This window comes from Rhododendron vialii, chromosome 4a, assembly GCF_030253575.1.
Source record: "Rhododendron vialii isolate Sample 1 chromosome 4a, ASM3025357v1".
NCBI lineage: Eukaryota > Viridiplantae > Streptophyta > Magnoliopsida > Ericales > Ericaceae > Rhododendron > Rhododendron vialii.
Genome location: NC_080560.1, coordinates 14,324,822 through 14,348,288, shown reverse-complemented (window position 1 = coordinate 14,348,288; position 23,467 = coordinate 14,324,822). Strand labels below are relative to the sequence as shown.

General features: G+C 36.4%; 1 protein-coding gene across 1 annotated transcript; it reads left to right on the top strand.

The window, feature by feature from the left end:
- Positions 1-11,959: 11,959 nt before the first annotated feature.
- Positions 11,960-16,752, top strand: LOC131322536 (3,9-dihydroxypterocarpan 6A-monooxygenase-like). Its single transcript, XM_058353892.1, has 3 exons — positions 11,960-12,390; positions 12,825-13,360; positions 15,723-16,752. The coding sequence occupies exons 1-3, from the start codon at positions 11,997-11,999 to the stop codon at positions 16,374-16,376; spliced, it is 1,584 nt and encodes a 527-aa protein (XP_058209875.1). The 5' UTR covers positions 11,960-11,996; the 3' UTR covers positions 16,377-16,752.
- The last annotated feature ends 6,715 nt before the right edge of the window (positions 16,753-23,467 follow it).

Here is a 23,467-nt window from a genome sequence, read left to right as displayed (position 1 = left end):
GCACGGCCGTCCCTACGATTTCGGTACCGAGGGAGTCGGTACACACACACACACACACATATATATATATATATATATATATATATATATATATATATATATATATATATATATATATATATAGGTAACATCAAATCTCAATGTTTTGTTTTTCAAAATTATCCCTTGTTGCAACTTATTTACATTACAATAATAATAGATATTATGAGGATAATTTTGAAAACATACCCATTTTAGGTTTTTTGAATTTTCAAGAGAGGCTAATCTTTTGGAATATTCCAAAATAGAATAGTGGTCAAACAATTAGAAATGAAGGGAGTATCTGAAAAGATTTTCCGTTTGACAAAAAAAAAAGGAGGGAGTATCTGAAAAGGCTTGGGCTACTCTCATCTCTCGAACTCCCTAAATTCTCACGATTCAAAGTACGGGTGAGATACTCCTGTGGGACCCTCACACTTCAGAAATCAAAAAAATTTAATTTTAATGGGCAAGAAATTATTCAATTTTTTTATTTTTGTGGGGGCCGTTACGGGTTCTACAAAGATGATTTAAAGCGCAAGTTATTCATAGAATATTTTTTTTATGGGTTCCTAAAAAAATTTAGCACAATCCGATATCGGTAAGGATTGTTTCAAAATTCGTAGGGTGTTTCAGAATTCCTGAGGGGCTCTACGGATTCTGAAAGAATTCTGAAACAACCTTATCGATATCGGATATATTAAGTTAATTTTTTTTCAAGAACACGCAAAAAAATATTATAAGTATAACTTGAGGTTTGAATTATCTTTATAGGACTCGTAATGAGCCTCATAAAAATAAAAAAATAAATAAAAGTGTGTGGAAGGCTGACCAAAGAAACAAGGATCAACACAGCAGCCCACTGCATGGATCCAAACGGCACCGTTTGCCAGCTTGGCAGAGGACGCTATCACGCATGATAGAGTCCCCGGTCATATTCTTCTTGATTGCACGTCACTAATGGAGGCATGTTACAACAAATCACCCTCTTGTTCATATTCTTCTTGATTGCAGGTCAATAATGGAGGCATTTGAGGGTAGTATCTATTCAGTATATTTATCGAGAAGCAAATCATTGTGCGGATATATTGACAAATGACGCATCGATTTCGGCCGAAGCTTTATATATCTACCCTTATTTTCCTTCATGTATTGCTAGTTTATACTTTTATATATAGGGGTTGTTTACCTCCTGCTTATAAACTCTTAATTTAAGATTTTTAATGCATCGTTCATTTAAGGAAAAAAAAAATGGTAGGGTCCCCGGTTCCCCCCTCCCAAGGCAAAAAAAACAGCAAATTATTTTAACCAACCTTGTACAGCAAATAATTCATTTAGTTGAGCCTCCAGTCATCTTTGTCGCTTTCCCAGGGTGATGTTATTGACCAAGCTTACCTGTTCGGTTTGGATTCTGAATGATGCTTTAGAGAGGGCTAGAGAGGGAAAATCATGCGTCGAAATTTTGAGATTCAAAACGAACAAATGCGCATTTGTTGGAGAAGTTCATGTCACCAGAAAAAACACTCCATCGATTGACACGGACAATTATCGGAGAAGATCTATTTTCATTAAAAAAAAAAAAATCTTTTACTATTTTCTATCTTGAGCAAAAGTTTTGAATTTTTTTTTTATTAGTCTCGAAGGTCGTAGAGAGAAATCTGGAAAATACCAAATCGTTTCGATCAAAAGGGAGCACACACCCTCTGTCCATCAAAAGTACTTGAGGAAAAAATAATACAAAAAACTGTTTCTTGCTTCTTGTTGATACTAATGGGGTGTTTCCGATAGTGAAAAATTTGTAGATTTTTATTTGTGGTTGAGAAATTGTTAAGTGTTTTTGGTAGTGAATAAGTTGTTGATAGATTTATGAATAGAGTTACTGTAGCAAAAAAAAATTTTGTTGATAAATTTTTTGTTAGTGAAAATGAGATGGTAAAATGCTAAAACTTTTTTATTAGTAGAAATGAAATAATAAAATATGTTAAATTTTTTTATAATTTTTGTTACTGAAAACACCCCATAAATTTTTTCAAGTTGATCATAGTTTTTATTTTCTTGATTTTTCTCGTCGTCGAGATGGGTAAATGAAATTAAAAACTTTGACTCAAGTCAAGCAAGCTGAATACAAAAATAATAGTTTAAGATAATTCAACATCTGGTCTAAAAGTTACTGCTATGATAAGGAAACTTTGTCAGAGCTAGCCACTCTAGCAAGTAAAATTATAGTAGTACAATAGTCTGAGAGTACCGTTACGTGGTACTTCCAATTATTTTATAATAACATGTTCTTTTGGGATCTAACATTAAGTGTATGCACCCCACAGAAACGCGTGATTGTAAAGTGGTCCGGAGTACCGCCATGTAGTACTCCTGAACTATTGAATAATTAATCCTCCAGCCACATCAAACTCCATAACAATTAACAAATGAAAATAAAATTTACAATTTTTGAATGTCGGTTAAAACTTTAAAGTTTTTGAAAAAAAAAAAAAATGGAAATACTATTTTTTGTAACATTTTCATATATATATGGAAAACAGAACAATGAAAATGTAACCATAGGAGATTTTTCGCTTGACCAAAAAAAGAAAAAGAAAATGTAACCATAGGTGTCTAGCCTCTAGCTAGCTTCTACTTAAATTACCAAACCAATACGAGCCTTATGTACTAATCATTTGGGGTTGGTTACATAAATTATTTTCTTGTTATCATATTTGGATTCATGTCATAAAAATCAAACGGGCTTTTTTACGTATTGGCTGTCAGCTACCTAATGCACAACCTTCTCCTTTTTCCAGGCTTGGGACTGGCTGAGAAAGAAAGATAAGATTCTAAGCACGAACCATGCGGAGTTTAGCTTCTACTTAAATTATTTTACTTTAATTTTCTCTTTTTTTTCAAAAAAAAAAAAAACATTGTTTGTTTCCCTTTTTTGAAAAAAAAAAATTTCAACTCAACAAATACTCATTACTTTTACTCTCCACTCATTACCCATATCTCCAATTATTATTTTTATTTCTCTCTTTATCTCTCTCCACTCATTACCCATACTTCTAATCATTACTATCATAAAAAATTTCTTAAAAATTTATCCAAAAATCCAGATGCAGCCTGCGAGTCCACATTCTGGTTTAGGTGATTGTGGGCTGCCCTCGTGACGAAATGCTAGTACCATCTTTTTGGACTTGGGTCTCCTGATATTTCCCAATGTCTGAATAGTCGACTTTGAGATGGCTTTGGTTTTCTCAATCAATAATGCAGGAGTAATTTCTATCGAACAATTTTCGACCACTCCTTTTTCATATATGAGCCGGTCCAGTGTTAAAATTTGTGTTGCCCCCACATTAGGCCTTCCAAAATTTTTGAATTTCATGGGTCCCCTCTACTTTTCTAACCCCTATAATATTGCAACAAAAATGTCTCATTTTTTATTTTTGCTTTAAACCCTTGAAAAATCAGAATTGGCTTTGTATCGACCTCGCACATTTAATTATGGAATGGCCCCACACACATTTAATTAAGGAGTGGTTGGAAGTGACTAGTAGGTGTGTGCGTAACGTTAGGACTTCTTGCAAGAAAAAGTTAAAACAAGAAAATGAATAGGGTTTATGTAAGCATCATAAATGATGACTTCATGCATAGGGTAGTGCTTGGATATATATATATATATATATATATATATATATATATATATATATATATATATATATATATATATATATATCATTTTTTTCGACCAACCAGAAAATGCAGATAATATATATAAGAAAACTTTAGAATAAAAGCGGACACTACAGATCCAAAAGTAATAGAAAACAAAAAAACAAACAAAATAAACCAAAAGCTGCTTGAAGCCAAGACGTTGGAATCAGACCTGTCAATCATACTCGTGAAGAGAGGTTGGATTGGCCAAGACTGGAGTGGTCAGGTATGAACACAGAGCAGACTCTCTTAGATGGACTTGTCGCACCAACTTGAGCTCATTTCCGCCGTAGACTGAAAGCTGAAGCCACTGCAGACGCTGACAACGTCGTCGTTGAACTGGTTCCAAAAAACCAAATCTAGAACCCTAGATCTGGCTCCTGACTCCAAAAATGATAGGGAGAGTGGGAGGTCTCATTTCCTTAAGGAGAGAGTCTCAACCACCTCACAACCATGGGTCTCGAAAGAAAACAGGATGAGAGGAAAAGGCTGAAGATGAGGAATTGAGAGGAGAAGATGAAGGAAGATGGGGTGTGTGGGCCCAGAGCTTTCTCACTCTGGCAGATTACTTTCTACACTTTTCATATATACCGATTTGGAAGAATAGTTTTTCTTGCAAATCTATGTTTAAAAAGAACAATTAATTTATAACCACATGCACAAATACGCAAATTTCTCTCACATGATGAGTGGAGCACAAACACAATGTGTGTGTAGTGTGGGCAAATTATAACGACCCGTGTCACCTGACCTGCTAACCATTTGCCTAACCACGTGGCTCAAAAGGTTAATCTCAAGTTATATAGTAGCTGCTCGCAAATCCTTATATACCATTTCTACTCCCCTAGACTTCCCGACGTGGGACTCCCAAATTCCTAATGGGTTTTCACAAGCTCCCTCACATAAGACTGCAACGTCCTCATTGCGCCTCAAAGTCCATCACAACCTACCAAGCAATATGAGACAAGTTTCTGCTTAAGCACGACAAACACCTCAAGCTCGTCTCATGTGGAACCTGCACGAGCACGCACCTCAAGCTCCTCACTTGTTTGGCCCACCCAAACACGTCTTCTTGTGGGACCTAGCTCACACTTCCAGTTGGTGCAAGCTCTGATATCATTTGTAACGACTGCGCCAGCAGACCTGCTAACCATTCGCTTAACCACGTGACTTAAAAGGTTAACCTTAAGTTATACAGTAGCTGCTCGCAAATACTTATATACCATTTCTACTTCCCTGGACTTCTTGATGTGGGACTCCCAAATTCCTAGGTGGTTCTCACACAAGGGATTTTTACGTGTAGGTTCAGAAAAAAAAATTGAAAATGCACCGTTACGTATTTCTGAAATATTTTTTCAAAATTGCCCTTATAAAAATATCTAAACTACTAAAACGTGTCTAAACCTAAACATTAGAATACTTTATGAAAGTGCCGAAAACCCTAAACCCTATGAAAGTGCCTAAACCTTAGGGTAACCTATGAAAAAGCCTAAAATCCTAAACCCTATAAAAAATGCCTAAACCACTAAAAACTTATAATAGGAAAATGTACTCTAAACTGATATGAAAGTGCATAAACCCTAGGGTACCCTACCATATAATAGGAAAAAATTATAAAGTATGAAATTGTATTTATTAAAGGATAAAAGGATAATCTTCATAATGTAATCATCATTAGAAGCAAATAAAAATCGAGTTCATCCTTAATGGAAATTAACAACACTTTTTTTTATTTTTTATTCTTAGAGGTAATTTTCTCTCAGGACAACTAGACAATCTAGTTAGAATGCTCAATTGGTGACGATGATTAATCTCCAAACCCATTAGATAAGAAGCTAAGTCGATCCTATCAAGATAAAAGAGTAATACTACAATCATAGTTCGATGCACATGGAGTCTACAAGATCCGCATGAAACTTTTAAACTTACACGCATCACTTGGACAATAATTGCGCAAGTAGAGTAGAGTGCAAGTAGGGTAGAGTAGAGTGCGTGTAGAGTAACTTCATTTAGACAATAATTGCGCAAGTAGAATAGAGTGCAGATGGCCTACCTTACATACTCTCGTACATTTGGACATAGTTCGATCTTCGTAAGCCCACTCTCCTCCCCAAGTCTCTAGGAGTAATTTAGATTACTGAATGAAGAGAGAGAGAGAGAGAGAGAGAGAGAAAATAATTGCGGTATAAATTAAGATTACTAAATTGAAAAAAAAAAAGAGACAATAATTGCGGCAAGAGTCCTGCTACACACATAGCAGATCTGTGTACAGATTGTGCACAGATTTTGTTGTGGGACCTACCACGGATTCCACACAAATCATCTGAGCCGTTCATTAAATGTAAAACATTTTTTCAAGGGTTCCTGTAAAAAATAAGCTCAATCCAATACCTATAGGTGCTTCATCCAGCCATCTAACTTTTCATTTATTTCTGGATAATGAAAAGTTATATGGTTGGATTGAGCACTTGTAGGTATCGGATTGAGCTTATTTTTTTTTTTTTGCGAAAAGGCTGCACGATGATAGGACCCAAAAGTGGCCACACGTGACAGACCTCAAACGCGGCTGCACGTGAGGGGGGATGTTAAGGAATTGAATCCCACATTGCTTGGGAGTGGAATGGGTGATCACTTAATAACATCTGGGACCTCTCCACTCATTGCCAATTGGTTTTTTGCCAATTAGTTTTGAGATGGATATAAAATTTCTACATGGTATCAGAGCAGGGCCCGTTTCACCCCACATTTTAAAAATTAACAATCCACACCCCACGATGACAGACCAGCAAAAAGGCTGCACGATGATAGGACCCAAAAGTGGCCACACGTGACAGACCTCAAATGCGGCTGCACGTGAGGGGGGATGTTAAGGAAATAGAATCGCACATTGCTTGGGAGTGGAATGGGTGATCACTTAATAACATTTGGGATCTCTCCACTCATTGCCAATTGGCTTTGAGATGGATATAAAGTTTCTACACTGTACTACATGAGCTTATGTGTCATACGTGTAAAAAACAAGGATGGATTTTGGAGATAAGTGACGGCGGTCACCACTTAATACATCTTAAATAAACAACTTCTTACATATGCTACAACGTAGTATTTATTTATGTCACCGACGACTTTTGTACATGTAACTTGACACGACGTGTAGCTAGATTTTTCAAAACACAAACAATAAATTATAATAACCCATCAATACCAAATGTACACTAATTAAGCTATTAAGCTAGGTACTAAAAAAATGATTTTTTGTGTATCCGCCACTTCTAGGGTGAAATTTGGGCTCCGCCCTTACAGGAAGGGAGATAAGCGCTAAACAACAAGGTTAAAATTGAAACTCTCTGACTTTTTTTGTCGGAGGGGCTAGCGAAACGGCTTGTTGGATGAGTAGCAGGGCTGCAGGGGGCCTATGGTGACCCAACTCACCACACAAGTGTAGTAACCTCAATTTTATTGATACTCTCTCCAACCTTTTTTTGTCAAGTACTTTTTTTTGTTTGTAACTTTTTATTTAATTTTTTCTCGTAATTATTGATACTCTCTCTCTCTCTCTCTCTCTCTCTCATTATCCAAAAAAACTTCCTCAAGTCCCAAAACGAACATGGTGCTCTCTTTGGGGAAAAAAAGTTGGTATTATTTTTACCATCTTTATAATTATTCTCTTAATTTTTTTTAATTAGATTTGGATATTTTTACATCACATCGATCACCATCTAGATGAGAAAAATTGGAAAAATATGAGAAGAAGTTTTTTAAAGATCTTAATTAGCTTTTTAAATTGTGTGTGAAAAGGTTTAGAAAACTATGAACAAAAGTATTTTATGTTTGGACTAGAAAAAGTTAATTAATCCAGTACATTGACTAGGAATGAACCCATGCTAGGTTTGTTGCTGACTTCCAGATTAAGGGTCCATTCTGTCAAGCTGCCAAAACACAATTCTATAGACAAGTCACAGGTAGCTTCAATACTACCTGCAAATTATGCAGGTAAATTTCACTAACCTCCCCTGAGGTTTCTTACAAATGTAGGAACCGCTCCCGAGGTTCTGATAACTACACTAATCTCTTTTACTTTACGAACTATTTCCTAGATTTCTCTAATCCGTTAAGTTGGCACTAACACCGTTAGTTTTTACTATAAAATGACTGATATACCCTTGATACTAGGTGAACTAAGCAATTAAGTATTTTTGTTAGATCTTTTTTTTAAATTGAATTTTTAATTTTAAATATAGTTAACTAATTATATTTGATTAATTACTAGTACGGATTACTATTGTAATAATGATTATTTCTACGAAGTTGATATATTATGCTGCATGTATCTTGTTCTCTCTTTTTTTTTGTAAGCATTTTTTCAATCTCAACGCATTTCTATGTTCCTAATTCATCATATCCCGGAGATGAAAATATTATCTTTGTTTTTACTTATTTTTATGAAAGATATGAATGTAACTTATCATTCAAAATTTTAAATGTCTTGATTTTTTACTTAAATCGAAACCAAACCAAACCAAGTCTTATGTCTCAATTACTTGGGGTCGGCTACATGAATCATTTTCCTCCATTGTGTCAAGGGCCAATTGTTCACACAAACCCATTATACTCGTATCTTTGCGCACAACAACATCTAATATCAATTTAGGTCTACCCCTTCCCGTAACATTACAATCCAAAGCTATCGTATCCGTTCTTTTTACTATTGCATCTCCTGGTCTACAATAGACGTGTCCAAACCACCTTAGCCTATTTTTTCTCAACTTCTCCTTTATAGGTGCTACACCTACCATCTCATGAACCATTTCATTTCTAATCATGTCTCGTCTAGTCTTACCACTCATTCACCTTAATATTCTCATTTATGCTACACTCATCTTGTTTACCTGTTGTTTCTTAATAAGCCAACATTTTGCCCCGTAAAGCATCGCTGATCTTATGACAGTTCCATAGAATTTTTCTTTCAATTTTGTGGGTACCCTCTTGTCACATAGTACACCAGTAGCGCTCCTCCACTTGAACCACCTCACTTGGATCTTATGGGTCACATCATTGGCAATCTCTCTATCTCTACTAATAATTGAGCCCAAATACCTAAAATGATAACTCTTGGGTATCTCCTGATCTTGGATCATCACTCTTTCTTCATGCGCACTACTGGTACCACTAAACTTGCACACCATATACTCTATTTTACTCCTACTTATACGAAAACCCTTTGACTCTATCCCTTTTACTTATCATGAGTTTTTTATTTTCTTATAAAATTAAGTCAGTATCAAAGATCTTTCAATCTTTCTTTAGTTTTTTCTTCTTATATCTTTCATGTTAGTGCATTAGTGATGAAATAAAATGAGAAAGTACTCTTTTTTCTGATTCCACTTCTGTTTCATTACGAACTAGGAAATAGGTTGATTATAAAGAAGAAGAAAAAATTTAAGGCAGAATTAAAGGGTAAACAGCTGTCACTTCATTTTGGAGAAGAAATATTAGGAAACAAATCAAAAAAAAATTTTAAATACAATTGATCGATTAGGTATCTACACGTGTTTTCCATATGGCAAAATGTAAGTTGCAGAGACAAAATATATGATGCTATGGTGTCCCCGGTCATTTTGGGGACACCGTAATTTTTGGCATAACTTCACTATTATGAGCATAACTAAAACCCATTACAAGCATAACCGAACCCAAACAAGGTATAACCAAGGAATATCCAAAAATCCAACCAAAGCATAACCAAACCCAACCAAGGCATAACAAATAAGTTATGCTTTGCTATGGTTCTGTTATCCTCATAATAGTTTTGGTTATGCTCATAATAGGTTTTGGTTATACTCATAATAGTTTTGTTATGCCAAAAGTTACGGTGTCCCCAAAATGACCGGAGACACCGAAGTCATTCCCTAATATAAAATCTTAAGAAATTGTTCAAGTTCGATGAAACGTTTGTATGAATCTAATTTGATGTAAACGTTAAAGCTCTAATGGAAAAAATAAGACTATTACAAAAATATATAAGTGATTAATTACATTGACTGCTTTTATGAAGAAATAAGCCATTAAAAAAAATAAGAACTTTTTTTGAATAATGTATTAGGAATATGAATGGTCATATTTTCTTTAAAAAGATACATGCACTGATGCAAGAGACCAAAAAAATAGATGGATTCAGCTATAAAAGAAAGCTCCATACAAATTATTTTGAAAACATAGAATGTGCTAGTACTTATACCTTTAATTTGAATATATAATCAATCTAATTTATTTCAACATTTCAAACCCGATCCAATTAAAATACAGAAAAGAAGAAAATGACTTGGTTCAATTCGCCTAATATTCAAGGGCGCCATTTCACTCATTTAATAGAAAAAACTAACGGTGGTAGTGTCAACTTAAGGGATTAATTGGGGGAATCTTGAAAACAATTTATAAAGTAAGGGACGTCAATATAATTATCATAACCTTAGGGGAGGTTCCTACATTTATCAGAAACCTCAGGTAGGGTCAGTGAAATTTAATTACCCTTTTTTCTTTTGCCTATGTAACCAAATAACCAATGTCGTAATGCCCTCTTTGCAACAAAATCAGAACTTTTCTAGTCAAGTGTTTACAACGGCGGCAGTAATGCCGTGACAGGCTCGCGCTCTCTCTCTCTCTCCAACACTCACGGAAAGCAGTTCTCCAACTGGTCGGCCTATTCGGAGATTCGAACTCACACCTTCAAATGGGAGCAACCCTATACTTGTTCTCGAAAAAAAAAGTCTTAGCGGAGTGGTGTAAAGGGAAAAAAAATATTTGTTCGTATGAGTTTATTGGATAAAAAGCCGTTGTAAGAAAATCAAGAACTCAGTATCTATAGAACACAGGTTAAAAAACAAGAAGATTCCTCAAAATTTTGTATTTTACGGAGAAGAGTTTTGAGAAAAAAATAAAAATAGTTGCAATGAGAAAGTTACGATAAGAATATATTCAATATTTTTCTGCTTACTGAATTCCAGCAAGTGAATGTATTCAATATTCACTTGAATATATTCCATATAATATTAATCTTAAGAAACGAAAGCCCGGATATGTATTGAACGGGGCCTTAGTATTATGTGCTTGATGAGTTTTATCTTGGATATTTCAAAACACATTTGGATAAAAGTCATAATTTTTTACTTTTTCGATTCGTTTTAATAGGACTAATCAATAATTCACAAAAATTAGACGGAACTTTAAAAACCGAAAACCCATCTCTGTTGCTCTGCTTTGAGAAGATCAAACAGAGAGAGAAATCAGCAACTATTATTTTTTATTGATCTACCGACTCAACTTTCCCGTTCCTTCTGTTCGTTTATTAGTGGAGTATTATTGTTGTTCTAGAACAGCTATAGGAAAAATCAACCGTGATCTTGTCACTGTGGGTCCCACAGCTAAAAAACGACCCAAGTAAGCATTGAAAATGTGCTTAAAAAATAATGAAAATATTTGCCTGGTGGAGCTAGGAATCCTATTCAGGGAGGCACCATTTCACAACAAACTAAAAAAGTTCACAGTTGTTGTAAAATCTGTTTGGATAAATAAGCCACAGTCGCTTATTTTTTGTCCTTATTCAATTTTTTTTCGTATCACTTGGTTTATCATCAATTTCTTTGGAGATCATTGCTTCGTCATAACGAGAGGAATCTAAAAAGTAAAAAAATTCGATCAAAATCTAATTTTTTTGAATAAAGACAAAAAATAACCTAATAAGCTAATTTTTTCATCTTTAATAAAAAAAAATTGGATTGCGATCAAATTTTTTTACTTTTTAGATTCTTCTTGTCACGAGGATGTAATAATTCCCAAAAAATTGATGATAAGCCAAGTGATACGAAAAAAATTTGAATAAAGACAAAAATAAGCCACTGTGGCTTATTTGTCCGAACAGGTAATGAAGAAATACTGATCGAGCACAAAAATTTAAGTAATCTTTAATAGGCAAAATAGCTCTTAGCCTAATGTATTTAAAAGATTCAAAACATAAACACAAAAGATAAAAAAAATACAAGCAATTTGCTATTTGCCCTCCTAAAATAAGGATTTAATTCTTTAAGTGGTTCATTAATTTGGTTATACCAAAATTTCTAATTTCTCTAACTTTTTTTTAGGTAGGTGTACAAAAAAATAAAAAAGTTGGAAGGAATAAAATTCCAAGGGCACGTGACCCCCGGTAACATCCTGGCTGCCCCTTTTACCCTATAAATACAACTCCAATTCGAGTTCTATTTTCCATAAACCAAAAAGCCATGGCTTCCACCGGCACCACCAGCACCTACGATTTCCAATTCTACGCCTTGGCCGCCTCCGTTTGCTTTATTTCCACCCTCCTCCTCCGCTCCCTAAAGAACCGCCGCTCGAAATCCAAACCCGCCTTGAACCACCCTCCAAGCCCGCCCCGGCTCCCGATCATCGGCCACATCCACTTGCTAGGCGCCGTGCTGCCCAAATCCCTCCAGAGCCTGGCCTCCGAGTATGGCGGGATAATGAAGCTCGCCTTCGCTTCGCAGTCGGCCATCGTCGTGTCTAACGAGACCTTTGCTAGAGAAATGTTGAAAAACCATGAACTGAGCTTCGTTTCGCGGCCGAGCTTCGGAGCCTCCGATTTCAATATCTATGAAGGATCCGAGTTCGTCAATGCAGGTAATTTTTTGAAATAATACTATAATTCCTTCGTTTATGAGCATTATTTTATTTCTAGATAGCGAATTATATATAATAACCCGTTCATTTCGTCAATCAATATATGACTTCGTGAATTAACCATGAATTGCATGATCTAAATTTTGTTTTTCAGTATTAAGAGAGCGTTTTCACTAAGTAACAAGTTGTGGACCACAACTTTTTAAGTTTGTCGTTTTTTTTTTTGTGTGTGTTTGTCTCGACAAGAGAAATGTGTAGAGTAAAAAATTAATTTTTACATAAGTACTTTGAAAAATATCCAAAAAGAGGGGTCAACTTTTCGGGCTTTTACATACTACTAAACTAGTGATATCGCCGTAAAAAATGATTTTTACACTCCACTTCAGATTGGTTGCATGCCTAATAAAAATTCCATGTCTTCGTCCTCAATGCAGAGTATGGAACGTACTGGCGATTCATGAAGAAGCTCTGCATGACGGAGCTCCTCTCGGCCCCGCAAATCAACAAGTTCGTCGACATCCGGCGGGAGGAGATGATGAGGCTCGTCGGGGTCCTCGTCGACTCCTCGTCCAAACGGGCGGCGGTCGACCTTGGCGAGGAGCTCATGGTCATGACCAACAACGTCATCTGCCGGATGGCCATGAGCACGCGGTGCTCGTCAAGCGCGGACGAGAGCAAGGAGATCCGGAGGCTGGTGAAGGGGATCCTGGACCTGGCGCCCAAGTTCAGCCTGGGGGAGCTGCTGGGGCCGCTGGGGAAGCTGGACCTGTTCGGGTACGGGAAGAAACTGAAGGAGCTGATGAGCCAGTTCGACGACCTGGCGGAGAGGATCATGAGGGAGCACGAGGAGAGGAGAGAGAGTAAGGAGGAGAGAGAGAGGAGGGACATGATGGATATCTTGTTGGAGATTTCCGGGGATGGGAGTGCTGAAGTGAAGATTACTAGGAAAGACATCAAGTCTTTCTTGATGGTTAGTTTCTCCTTCTCTGTCACCTTCCTTTTGGATATTTGGAGTTTTTCGTAACTTATATATTTACTCTTCGTGCGGTTTCATGTTCGGAATTTTTTTTAAATTTTTTGATCGGCAAAATAATATTATTAGGGAATCTTGTCAAAAGTTACAATAACCAATTAAGGTTGGACAATACACTTGAGGCAAAAAGCCCAAATACAAGCCCGATGACCTAAAAGCTCAAATAATATACTAATAACGTCCAAATAAAAATCACAAAGTCTAAAAGTCCAGATAAAACCCATCAAATGGCCTAAAAGTCAAGATTTACAATAAAGCTCAGTTTGAGAAGCACAAAACCAAATCCTAGTTTTCAATGCACACCAGTCGCCACTGGCCACCTCCTCGCCACCAAAAAACTAGGCAAACCCACCAAACGCACCAATCGAAAAGTCTCCTCCAGACTCAACTTATACGAGGTTATTTTTTTATTCCAATTTTAATTGGGCCTCTGGCTGGTGAGCGGTGCAATTGGTTTGCCACGAAAACTGTAGGGTATTTTTATAGGCTTATAGAGATTCACTTGTCAATGTTGGGGTAAACACCACCTGTTTGGCTGTTCCCCACATCACACCACACTAAATAAAAGACTTGTGACCTCTTATCTTAGAGAAAGATCTTGGGGTACCAAAAATAGACCAGGTTAAGCACCCCGAGTTTCCTAGGACCTTTCCAAATGGAATTTGGCGGTTGGACCAATTTCGTTGATGCAGACATATATATAAGTCGTAATTTGGTCTGGTTTGTGATAACGACTCACCCACCCACCCAAAGGCTCACAGTTCTGCGCCCATCCAGGTTGGGCCTACATAATTGATAAGGACTACGTAAGGAGAGACCCAACTTTGCCATGCTGGCTGATGGACAACACCGCAGGGTTGGGTGGGGCTAAGTCACGTAATTCTCTTGTAAAATAATAATAATAATAATAATAATAATAATTATTATTATTATTATTATCTTGTTTGCGCTCTCTTGTGTTTTGAGATGTTTTTGAAATACCCTTAATTTTACGTTCGAGCTAACGTTCCCACTCACGCATGTGTGCAGGTGCATTATATGACTTTTAGGCTTAGTTTTCCAAAATAAGCTAGTGGTTTTTTTTTCGTTTTGTCCTTATTCAAAATTTTTTTGCATCAATTTTTTTGAATTATTGATTTGTCTTTACGAGAGGAATCGAAAAAATAAAAAATTATGATATTTATCGAATTTCTTTTGAAAATATCCAAGTGTTAGCATTTTTAGCTTAGTTTTTTTTGGCTAAAAGCTGGATATTTTGAATTTTTTTTGGTTAAAAGTCATAATTTTTTACTTCTTTGATTCCTCTTGTTGAGACGAACATACAATCCATAAAATTTTGACACAAAATTGACAAATTTTTTCTTTAAAAAAAATTAGATAAAAAAAAAACGAAAAAAGCCAGAAGCTTATTTTGCAAACTAGGCCTGCCTAAGGGGGTGGGCCCTTTGAATAATCTGGCCCTGTTGTTGGTCATGGTCCATAGCCACCTTTTAACGTAATACTACCATGTGTTGTTATAATTGGTCAACAATAATTCCAAGCATTAAGAGCACAACAAGCGTAATATTAAAGTGATAGCTTATGTTGATCGCTACTTTTGGTAATTAATTTACCTTACCTTATTATACACTCCAATATTTTTCATTTTCCGTTTACACTAACAAAAAATTACAAAAAAATTTAATGCATTTTACCATCTCGTTTTTGCTAACAAAAAATACTAATAACTTAATGCATTTTACCATGTGGTTTCCACTAACAAAAAATTTAAAACAACTTTTTCACTCACATACTCATCAAAAACTTATTCACTATCGAAAATAACTTGATATTTCTCAACAACTTATTCACGATCGGAAGCACCTAACAATTTTTCAACCATAAATAAAAATTTACAAATTTTTCACTACTGGAAACACCCGTCTCTTTATTTGGGCCCCATTCCGCTAAGCACTTTTTTTTTTAGCATTTTTTTGTCTTTATTTAAATTTGTTCGTGTTTGTTCATTTTGCGCCAAACTTTTAAATTATTGATTCGCATTGACAAGACGAATCGAAAAAGTCAAAAAAAATTTAGTGGAACGGGATCTTGGTGTGGTCGTATAGTATGTAAGGCTCCAACGTTAAAGTTCGCCTCGGAACCCTAAAATGTCAGGGACAGCGTAGAAATATGCATCTAATAAAGATATATAGATTAGTGATGATTATTACATCGCTTATTTTTATAATTATCTCTACTTAGAATCAATATGTCTACTTGTTGAATTGCTAATAAATTCTGGTCCAACAATATTGTGCAGGAACTCTTCATGGCGGGCACAGAGACAGTGAGTGTGGCCTTGCAATGGACACTGGCCGAGCTCATCAACCATCCAGAGGTGTACAAGAAGCTCAGAGATGAGATTCGGACCGTCGTCGGATCCGATAGGCTAGTCGAGGAATCGGACGTACCGAACCTTCCTTACTTGCAAGCCGTTGTCAAAGAAGGCCTCCGGTTACACGCCCCAGCGCCGATGATCTTCCGAAAAGCGAGGGAAGACTGCAAGATCCTCGGCTACGATATACCGGAGAATTCGAGGATCATATTCAACGTGTACGCGATCATGCGGGACCCGAACTCGTGGGAAGAACCGACGAGGTTTGTGCCGGAGAGGTTCTTCGTCGGCTCCGGCACGGAGAAGCATTACTTGAATCAGGTGGACATCAAGGGCCGGACGTTCAATTACCTACCGTTCGGGAGCGGACGGAGAGGGTGCCCCGGGTCGTCGCTGGCGTCCACAGTGAACCATTTGACAGTCGCGACGTTGGTCCAGTGCTTTGATTGGAAGATCAAGGGCGGGGACAAGTTTGACATGGCGGAAGGATCAGGGCTCTCGTCGGGCGTGGCAAATCCCATAGTGTGTTATCCCAACACGCACTTTAATCCAGGGGACGATGCTATCCCCACCGAGTGACCGTCACATCAGTTGATATCAATATAACTTTTTAAAATTTGTCATGTTGGGCGCTCCAACGGTTAGGAAAGTACTATGGATGTCGTGCCCGAGGAGGACGGACGGACTCGAAATCCTCTTCTATCGTTTTTCAAAGGAGGGAACAAAAATAATGAATCTCAAATAAGAACGTAGTATGAGCTTGGCTCGTTTGGTTTAGGACAGATTCGAGTCCATGGGTCCGTTCTTGTATTGACGTTTACTCTTTTTTTTGGTAAGTGAGATCCCTGTATTTCTTCTTGTCTTGAAGTTTTGCCTCGTACTAAGACTTCATTTTCCACCTGTTGTACCATTATATTGCACTAAAGGGATACAACAATGCTATCTCCGCCACTCATTTTTACCGCTCCCCCGATCTCACCGCCTGTCTTGGCAATTAATAATTCGGATTTTATAAGATTTTTTCAGGGAAGAGTTAAAACTTTTTCCTTAAAGAATTTTTTAAAATTTGAACGTTCCAAAACACTTTTAGATTGTGAGATTGAGTTTGGTGAAAGAAGGGGTGAAATGGAATGGTAGGCGTATGTGTTTATCTCTCTACATTGTACAAGTAGTATCAAATATCTAATTCTAGCAAAAATTTATGCTGTGTTTGGTTTGCTTCTCAAAATGAATTTTTCAAAAAACTCCCTAGATTCCCCATATTTTCAACAGTTCTCTCTCTATCTCTCTCCACTTATTATCCCTACTATTTTTCAAAAAACTTTTCAAAAAACAAACCAAACACAGTTAGAGCTCGTTCCAGAACACCTTCTTAAAAAATAAATACTTATTTCACATTTTTAAACTAAAAAATAATGTAAATGAAAAATAATTTTTTGATTTTTTTTTGCACCGTCTTAAAGATCTCAATAAGATCTTTCAAACAAGATCCATATTGCATATTTTTAGATTTCAATAAATCCATCATTTTTTAGCTTAAAATTGTCTTCTTAAAAAATAAATACTTATTTCACGTTCCGGAACGGGGCCTTAGTCACTTTTTTTGAGAAAGGGAAAATCCTCAAAATAGTCACGGAAGGATGAAGAGAGGGAAATTTTTTCGCGCATCTGAGCCGTCCATTACGTGTTTGAACGGCTTAGATTTGGAGAGAAAAAAAAGAAAGAGAAAGTGTTAGGTGAGAGGAGAGAGGGTTTCAATCCGAGCCGTCCAAAAGGGTATCGGACAGCTCAGATGCACCGAACGAGTACTACGTAGAATATATCCGCTAGACACTGAAAAATCTCTCCGACGAGACGGGACCGTAACATCAGATCAAAAAAGTACATTGTATGAGAGAATAATTTTGGGGAAATTGCATTTCAGTGGGAGTTGGGGCAAATAATGCCCAACTCTTGGAGAGGATTTTTTGAAATTACATAAATATGAAACGGAGGAGAAAAAAATCCCCAGACATGGAACGGAGGAAAAAATATTCCCCAGACATGGAATTGGTTGTAATCGAATCTGGATTTCCTAAGTTGCCCCTTCTATGAATCTAAGTTGCCCCCTATATGGACCTAAGTTGTCCCTTCTATGAATCTAGATTGCCCATTCTATGAATTTCCTGAGTATTCAATTTCTTGAGCATTTCTTCAATCTCCTTACCATTTTTATTATTTTTTGAGAAATTTAGGATTTGGGTTACTTGCAGATTTGTGTGAAACGGACGAACTGAAATTCTCCATGCATGAAACGGAGGAAAAAAAAATCACAAAACATGAAGTCGGTTTGTAGTCAAATCTGAGTTTAAATCTAAGTTGCCCCTTCTATGGATCTAAGTTATCCATTCTATGGATTTAAGTTGTCCATTCTATGAATTTAAGTTGCACCTTATTTTTTTTAAGAAAAGCAACCAGTGAAACAATTGACCCATTCTATGAATTTAAATTGCCCCTTATATGGACCTAAGTTGCTCATTCTATGAACCTAAGTTGCCCCCTCTATGAACTTCCTGAGTATTCAATTTCTTGAGCATTTCTTCAATCTCCTTACCATTTTTATTATTTTCTGAGAAATTTGGGATCTGGGTTACTTGCAGATTTGAGTTTTTAAAATACTTTAAGGTTAGTGTATTTTGGGTAATTTTTTAGAAAGAGAAATGATAGAGAAAATAAGATGTATGTTTCTAGCATCCACTTTATACTTTTGCTTTTAGATTCTAGGAATTGGAACTTGAAATTTCTTGTTTGATTTTACTTGAAAATGTGAAGAAGTTATGCTACTAGATACCAATTTGCTTCACTGGTTGCTTTTCTTAGAAAAAATAAGGTGCAACTTAAGTTCATAGAAGGGACAACTTAAATCTATAGAATGGGCCAATTTGCTTCACTGGTTGCTTTTCTTAAAAAAAATAAGGTGCAACTTAAGTTCATAGAATGGACAACTTAAATCCATAGAATGGATAACTTAGATCCATAGAAGGGGCAACTTAGATTTAAACTCAGATTTGACTACAAACCAACTTCATGTTTTGTGAATTTTTTTTCCTCCGTTTCATGCATGGAAAATTTCAGTTCGTCCGTTTCACCACAATCTGTAAGTAACCCAAATCTCAAATTTCTCAAAAAATAATAAAAATGGTAAGGAGATTGAAAAAATGCTCAAGAAATTGAATACTCAGGAAATTCATAGAAGGGGCAATCTAGATTCATAGAAGGGACAATTTAGGTCCATATAGGGGCAACTTAGATTCATAGAAGGGGCAACTTAAGAAATCTAGATTCAATTACAACCAATTCCATGTCTGGGGAATATTTTTTCCTCCGTTCCATGTCTGGGGAATATTTTTTCCTCCGTTCCATGTCTAGGGATTTTTTTCTCCTTCGTTCCATATTTATGTAATTTCAAAAAAACCTCTCCATGAGTTGAGCATTATTTGCCCCAACTCCCACTGAAATGCAATTTCCCCAATAATTTTCCGAACTCCATTGAAGACTTTATTGCACATTTGTTTGGTTGTGAAAATTGTATAACCGGTAGACAAATCCAATTATCCAAGTGATCATCGCATACCAGACAATACCGAGTGATCATCGCATCGGTTGGCAGTGTACCTACTAGTAGTAATTAATATATATATATATATATAGAGAGAGAGAGAGAGAGAGAGAGAGAGAAAGAGAGAGAGAGAGTTAGGTTTCGGTGGGGGATTCCTCATTTTATTAAAATGTGGGATTTCCCTTCCTGATTGAATTTCGATGATTTGAGCCGCTCAAAGTGATCAAAACGTGATTTTAACCTACTAGTAGTAATATATATATATATATATATATATATATATATATAGAGAGAGAGAGAGAGAGAGAGAGAGAGAGAGAGAGAGAGTTAGGTTTCGGTGGGGGATTCCTCATTTTATTAAAATGCGGGATTTCCCTTCCTGATTGAATTTCGATGATTTGAGCCACTCAAAGTGATCAGAACGTGATTTTAAAGGTCCCCGCAAGAAATCAGCAAAAAAAATGTCAGGGAAGGGCTTCATCTGAGCAGTTTTCATTGAACGGTTCAAAAAAAACTGCTCGGATGACGCCCTTTCCGGATTTCTCGCGGGGACCCTTAAAATTACGTTCTGCACACATTGAACGGTTCGGATTTTCAAAATTTGATCGGAAAATGAAAGTCCCTCATGAGGGATCCCTCATTTTGTGCAGAACGGTTCCGATGAGAGATCTCTTATTTTATTAAAATGCGGGACTTCCCTTCCCGATTGAATTTCGATGATCCGAGCCGCTCAAAGTGATCAGAACGTGATTTTAAGGGTCCCTACGAGAAATCAGCAAAAAAAAATGACCGGAAAAGGCTTCATCCGAGCAGTTTTCATTGAACGGTTCAAAAAAAAAACTGCTCGGATGACGCCCTTTCCGGTCATTTTTTTTGCTGATTTCTCGCGGGAACCCTTAAAATTACGTTCTGCACACATTGAACGGTTCGAATTTTCAAAATTTGATCAGGAAATGAAAGTCCTTCATTTTGTTATATTTTAACAAAATGAGGGATCCCTCACTTGAAAATTCCTCTATATGAGTATATATATATATATATATACTCGTGCTTGCCCGTGCCTACGGCACTACTCACTCTGATTGGAATTGAAATACTGTTTAAATCTTGATAGTGGCTCAAACCATTATTTCAATTTTTAGGTAGCTACAAATTGCTGAAAATTAACCTATTTTTTTGAACGGCGAAGTTTTTTTTTTTTTTTGATATGTAGTAAGCGAATACGCAAATAGTGTAGTGAAGAAATTAGCAACTCTTGAAATTATGTAGAACGCTGTTCAAAAGGGGGGAAAAAAACCCCCCACAAAGTCTCTACAGCTCTACAAAATAGAAAAGAGCATTTAACAAACACGTGGTGGGCAACAGAAAATATCTCTTCAGATTTTGGAGAAAATGTATACAAAATAGAAGAGAGCATTTTAACAAATACATGGTGGGCAACAAAAAATACCACTCCTGATTTGATTTCTCCCGAGGGATTTGACTGTCGAGGAGGAGTGGACGGTGGACGGTCCCAGTGCTCGGCAGTCCAAGGGGGGAGCCCCTTCCCCAAAGACAGTCAACCCATAGGGGAGGAAAGGTCTCGTAGAAAGGAAGCAAGGAGAATTGCTTTCCCCCTTTTTGGTTTTCACACACATGGAGAGAGAAAGAGAGAGAGAGCTGTGAAATTTGAATTCTGATTTTTTTTTCCTCTTAGACAACAGATGTCATTTATGTAATATGATGGGTAAATGTGGATACTTTCATAAAATGTGAAAAAATGCATCTCAACCCTTGGATCAAACAAATCTGAACCATTGCAACAACTTGTCCTCACGCCCTTCTGTTTTATAATAGAGATATGTCCCTGGTCATTTCAGGGATATCGTAATTTTTGGCATAACTTTATCATTATGAGCATAACTAAAACTCATTACAAGTATAACAAAACCCAAACAAGACATAACCAAAGAATATCCAAAAAACCAACTAAGGCATAACCAAACCCAACCAGGGCATAACAAACAATTAAGTTATGACTTGTTATAGTTTTGTTATGCTTGTAATGAGTTTTGGTTATACTCATAATTTTGTTATGCTTGTAATGAGTTTTGGTTATACTCATAATGATTTTGTTATGCCAAAAGTTACGATGTCCCAAAATAACCGGGGACACCGAAGTCATTCCCTACCATATATGGTCGTCCGTCTCCGAGGAGAAAGGACTTAAAGTCCTCTTCTAGACTTATAAAAAGTTCTCTTCTACCCATTTTAAATGAGGGGAAAAAAAAAGAAAGGATTTGTAATAACAAAAGGCATATATAATGATTTTCTCTTAAACTTCCAGTGCCTTCCCTCTATATATACTACTTCGTACTTTTATTAAAGACTAGCTAGTAATTAAGCTAACTTTACTACTCCATAATACTACGTACTCCAAAAACTTAGCGTTAGGGGAAAAAGGATAATCAAATTGAAGAATTTGAAATTGAAAAACATGATAACATGCAGTTCAATACCATCATTAGAAATGATAGTGAAATTTAGGTGAATACAAAAAAGAAGAGAAACAAGATATAAAGATAAGAGTTTTTAACTTTTGAAGGCGAAGAGGACATAAAGTGTTGGGGATTCGAGCGCGCAAACCTACGATCAACACACACACAATCGAAGAATAAACCAACGAAGAGAAAACAATCACAAACAGAGAGAAGAGAGACACATACATTTTTACGTGGTTCCGACTTGAGCGGTGAACTCAATCGTACATCCACGAGGTGCTGGGGTGTTTCACTATGAATGTTTGAATGTTACAGTTACAATAGAATGGGGGCTGCCCTTTTGCTTTTATATCACTAGTAGAGGGGCACGTGCGATGCACGTGGGAGGCCCATGTATGGAAAGTCGTTGCAACTCTGCACATTGCCATTGGCTTTATTATGTCTATCAATATGAACTATCTTTTCTCAGAACAATTGAATTGTATGTCATTGCACAAATGACCTTTTTTTAGGAACATATAGATCATCATATATGTCCATAACAACCCAACAATACAAACATATAGTTAGCCCCATTCTCAAGGCAGCAATGGCCAGGATAAGAGTTGGTCTTACTTACGTTACCTTGGATGACTTTACTAACAACAACATAACTGAAATCGCTAAACAGCAACATAATATCTTCGATGACAGGTTATAGAAAAAGCATGGGATAGAAATGAAACACCCCGTAAACTATTTACCACCTCTTAAGCATCAAAATACATGATAAGGTTATCAATGCTAATGTTTTGCTTAGCCCACTGAAGCGCTTCAAATAGGCCATTGCTTCCACTTTTGTTGCTGATATGGTGAAAAGGGAACAATTATTTATTTGATGTTACCCATTGCTTGTAACAACCCAAGCTTCTATCTTTACATTCCAAGCACCATCCACTACCATTTCCAATTGGCTTGGAAGCCAGCACGAACCCAATCTATGATAAATAAACCATCAACATTCAGTCAGTATCATTGGCAACAAAACAGTCATTCAAAAACCATGACATATTATCTCAACATTTCAAAAGTGAATCTAAATTAACCTCACACCCAAACTTTTGTAAGCAATATAATCAATACACTTTAGTCATTCAACTGGTTATTCAAGGGCTGTGGATGTTTGGCATTTATTCATAGCTAGCACTTTGTCACTATAAATGCCATGGAGCAATTTAAGTTTTGATTTTAAGAATTTACCCAATGTAAGATATTCGTTTGGTTGTCTCAAGAAGTCATAGATGTGCAACACCAATTTTAATCTCTGAGCTTCAGAATGTTCTTAAATTGTAAAAATGAGGCAATACAATATGAGTACATTATGTATTCTCTATCAATGAGTACATAAAAGTTGGAATGGAATAATTTCTGCGTACAATTTGCCTACTTTTAGCTAAGCATTAACGATTATATATCGTTTATGAAATTTGGAATTTCAAGGAACAACATGCACCTTTTTCTCTTGTGCTTGGGCAATTTCTTTTAAAAGTGAAAATCTACCAAATGACGGTCAAGATCATGGGCTACATTTTGAAGGATTGGGCTTCTAGGTG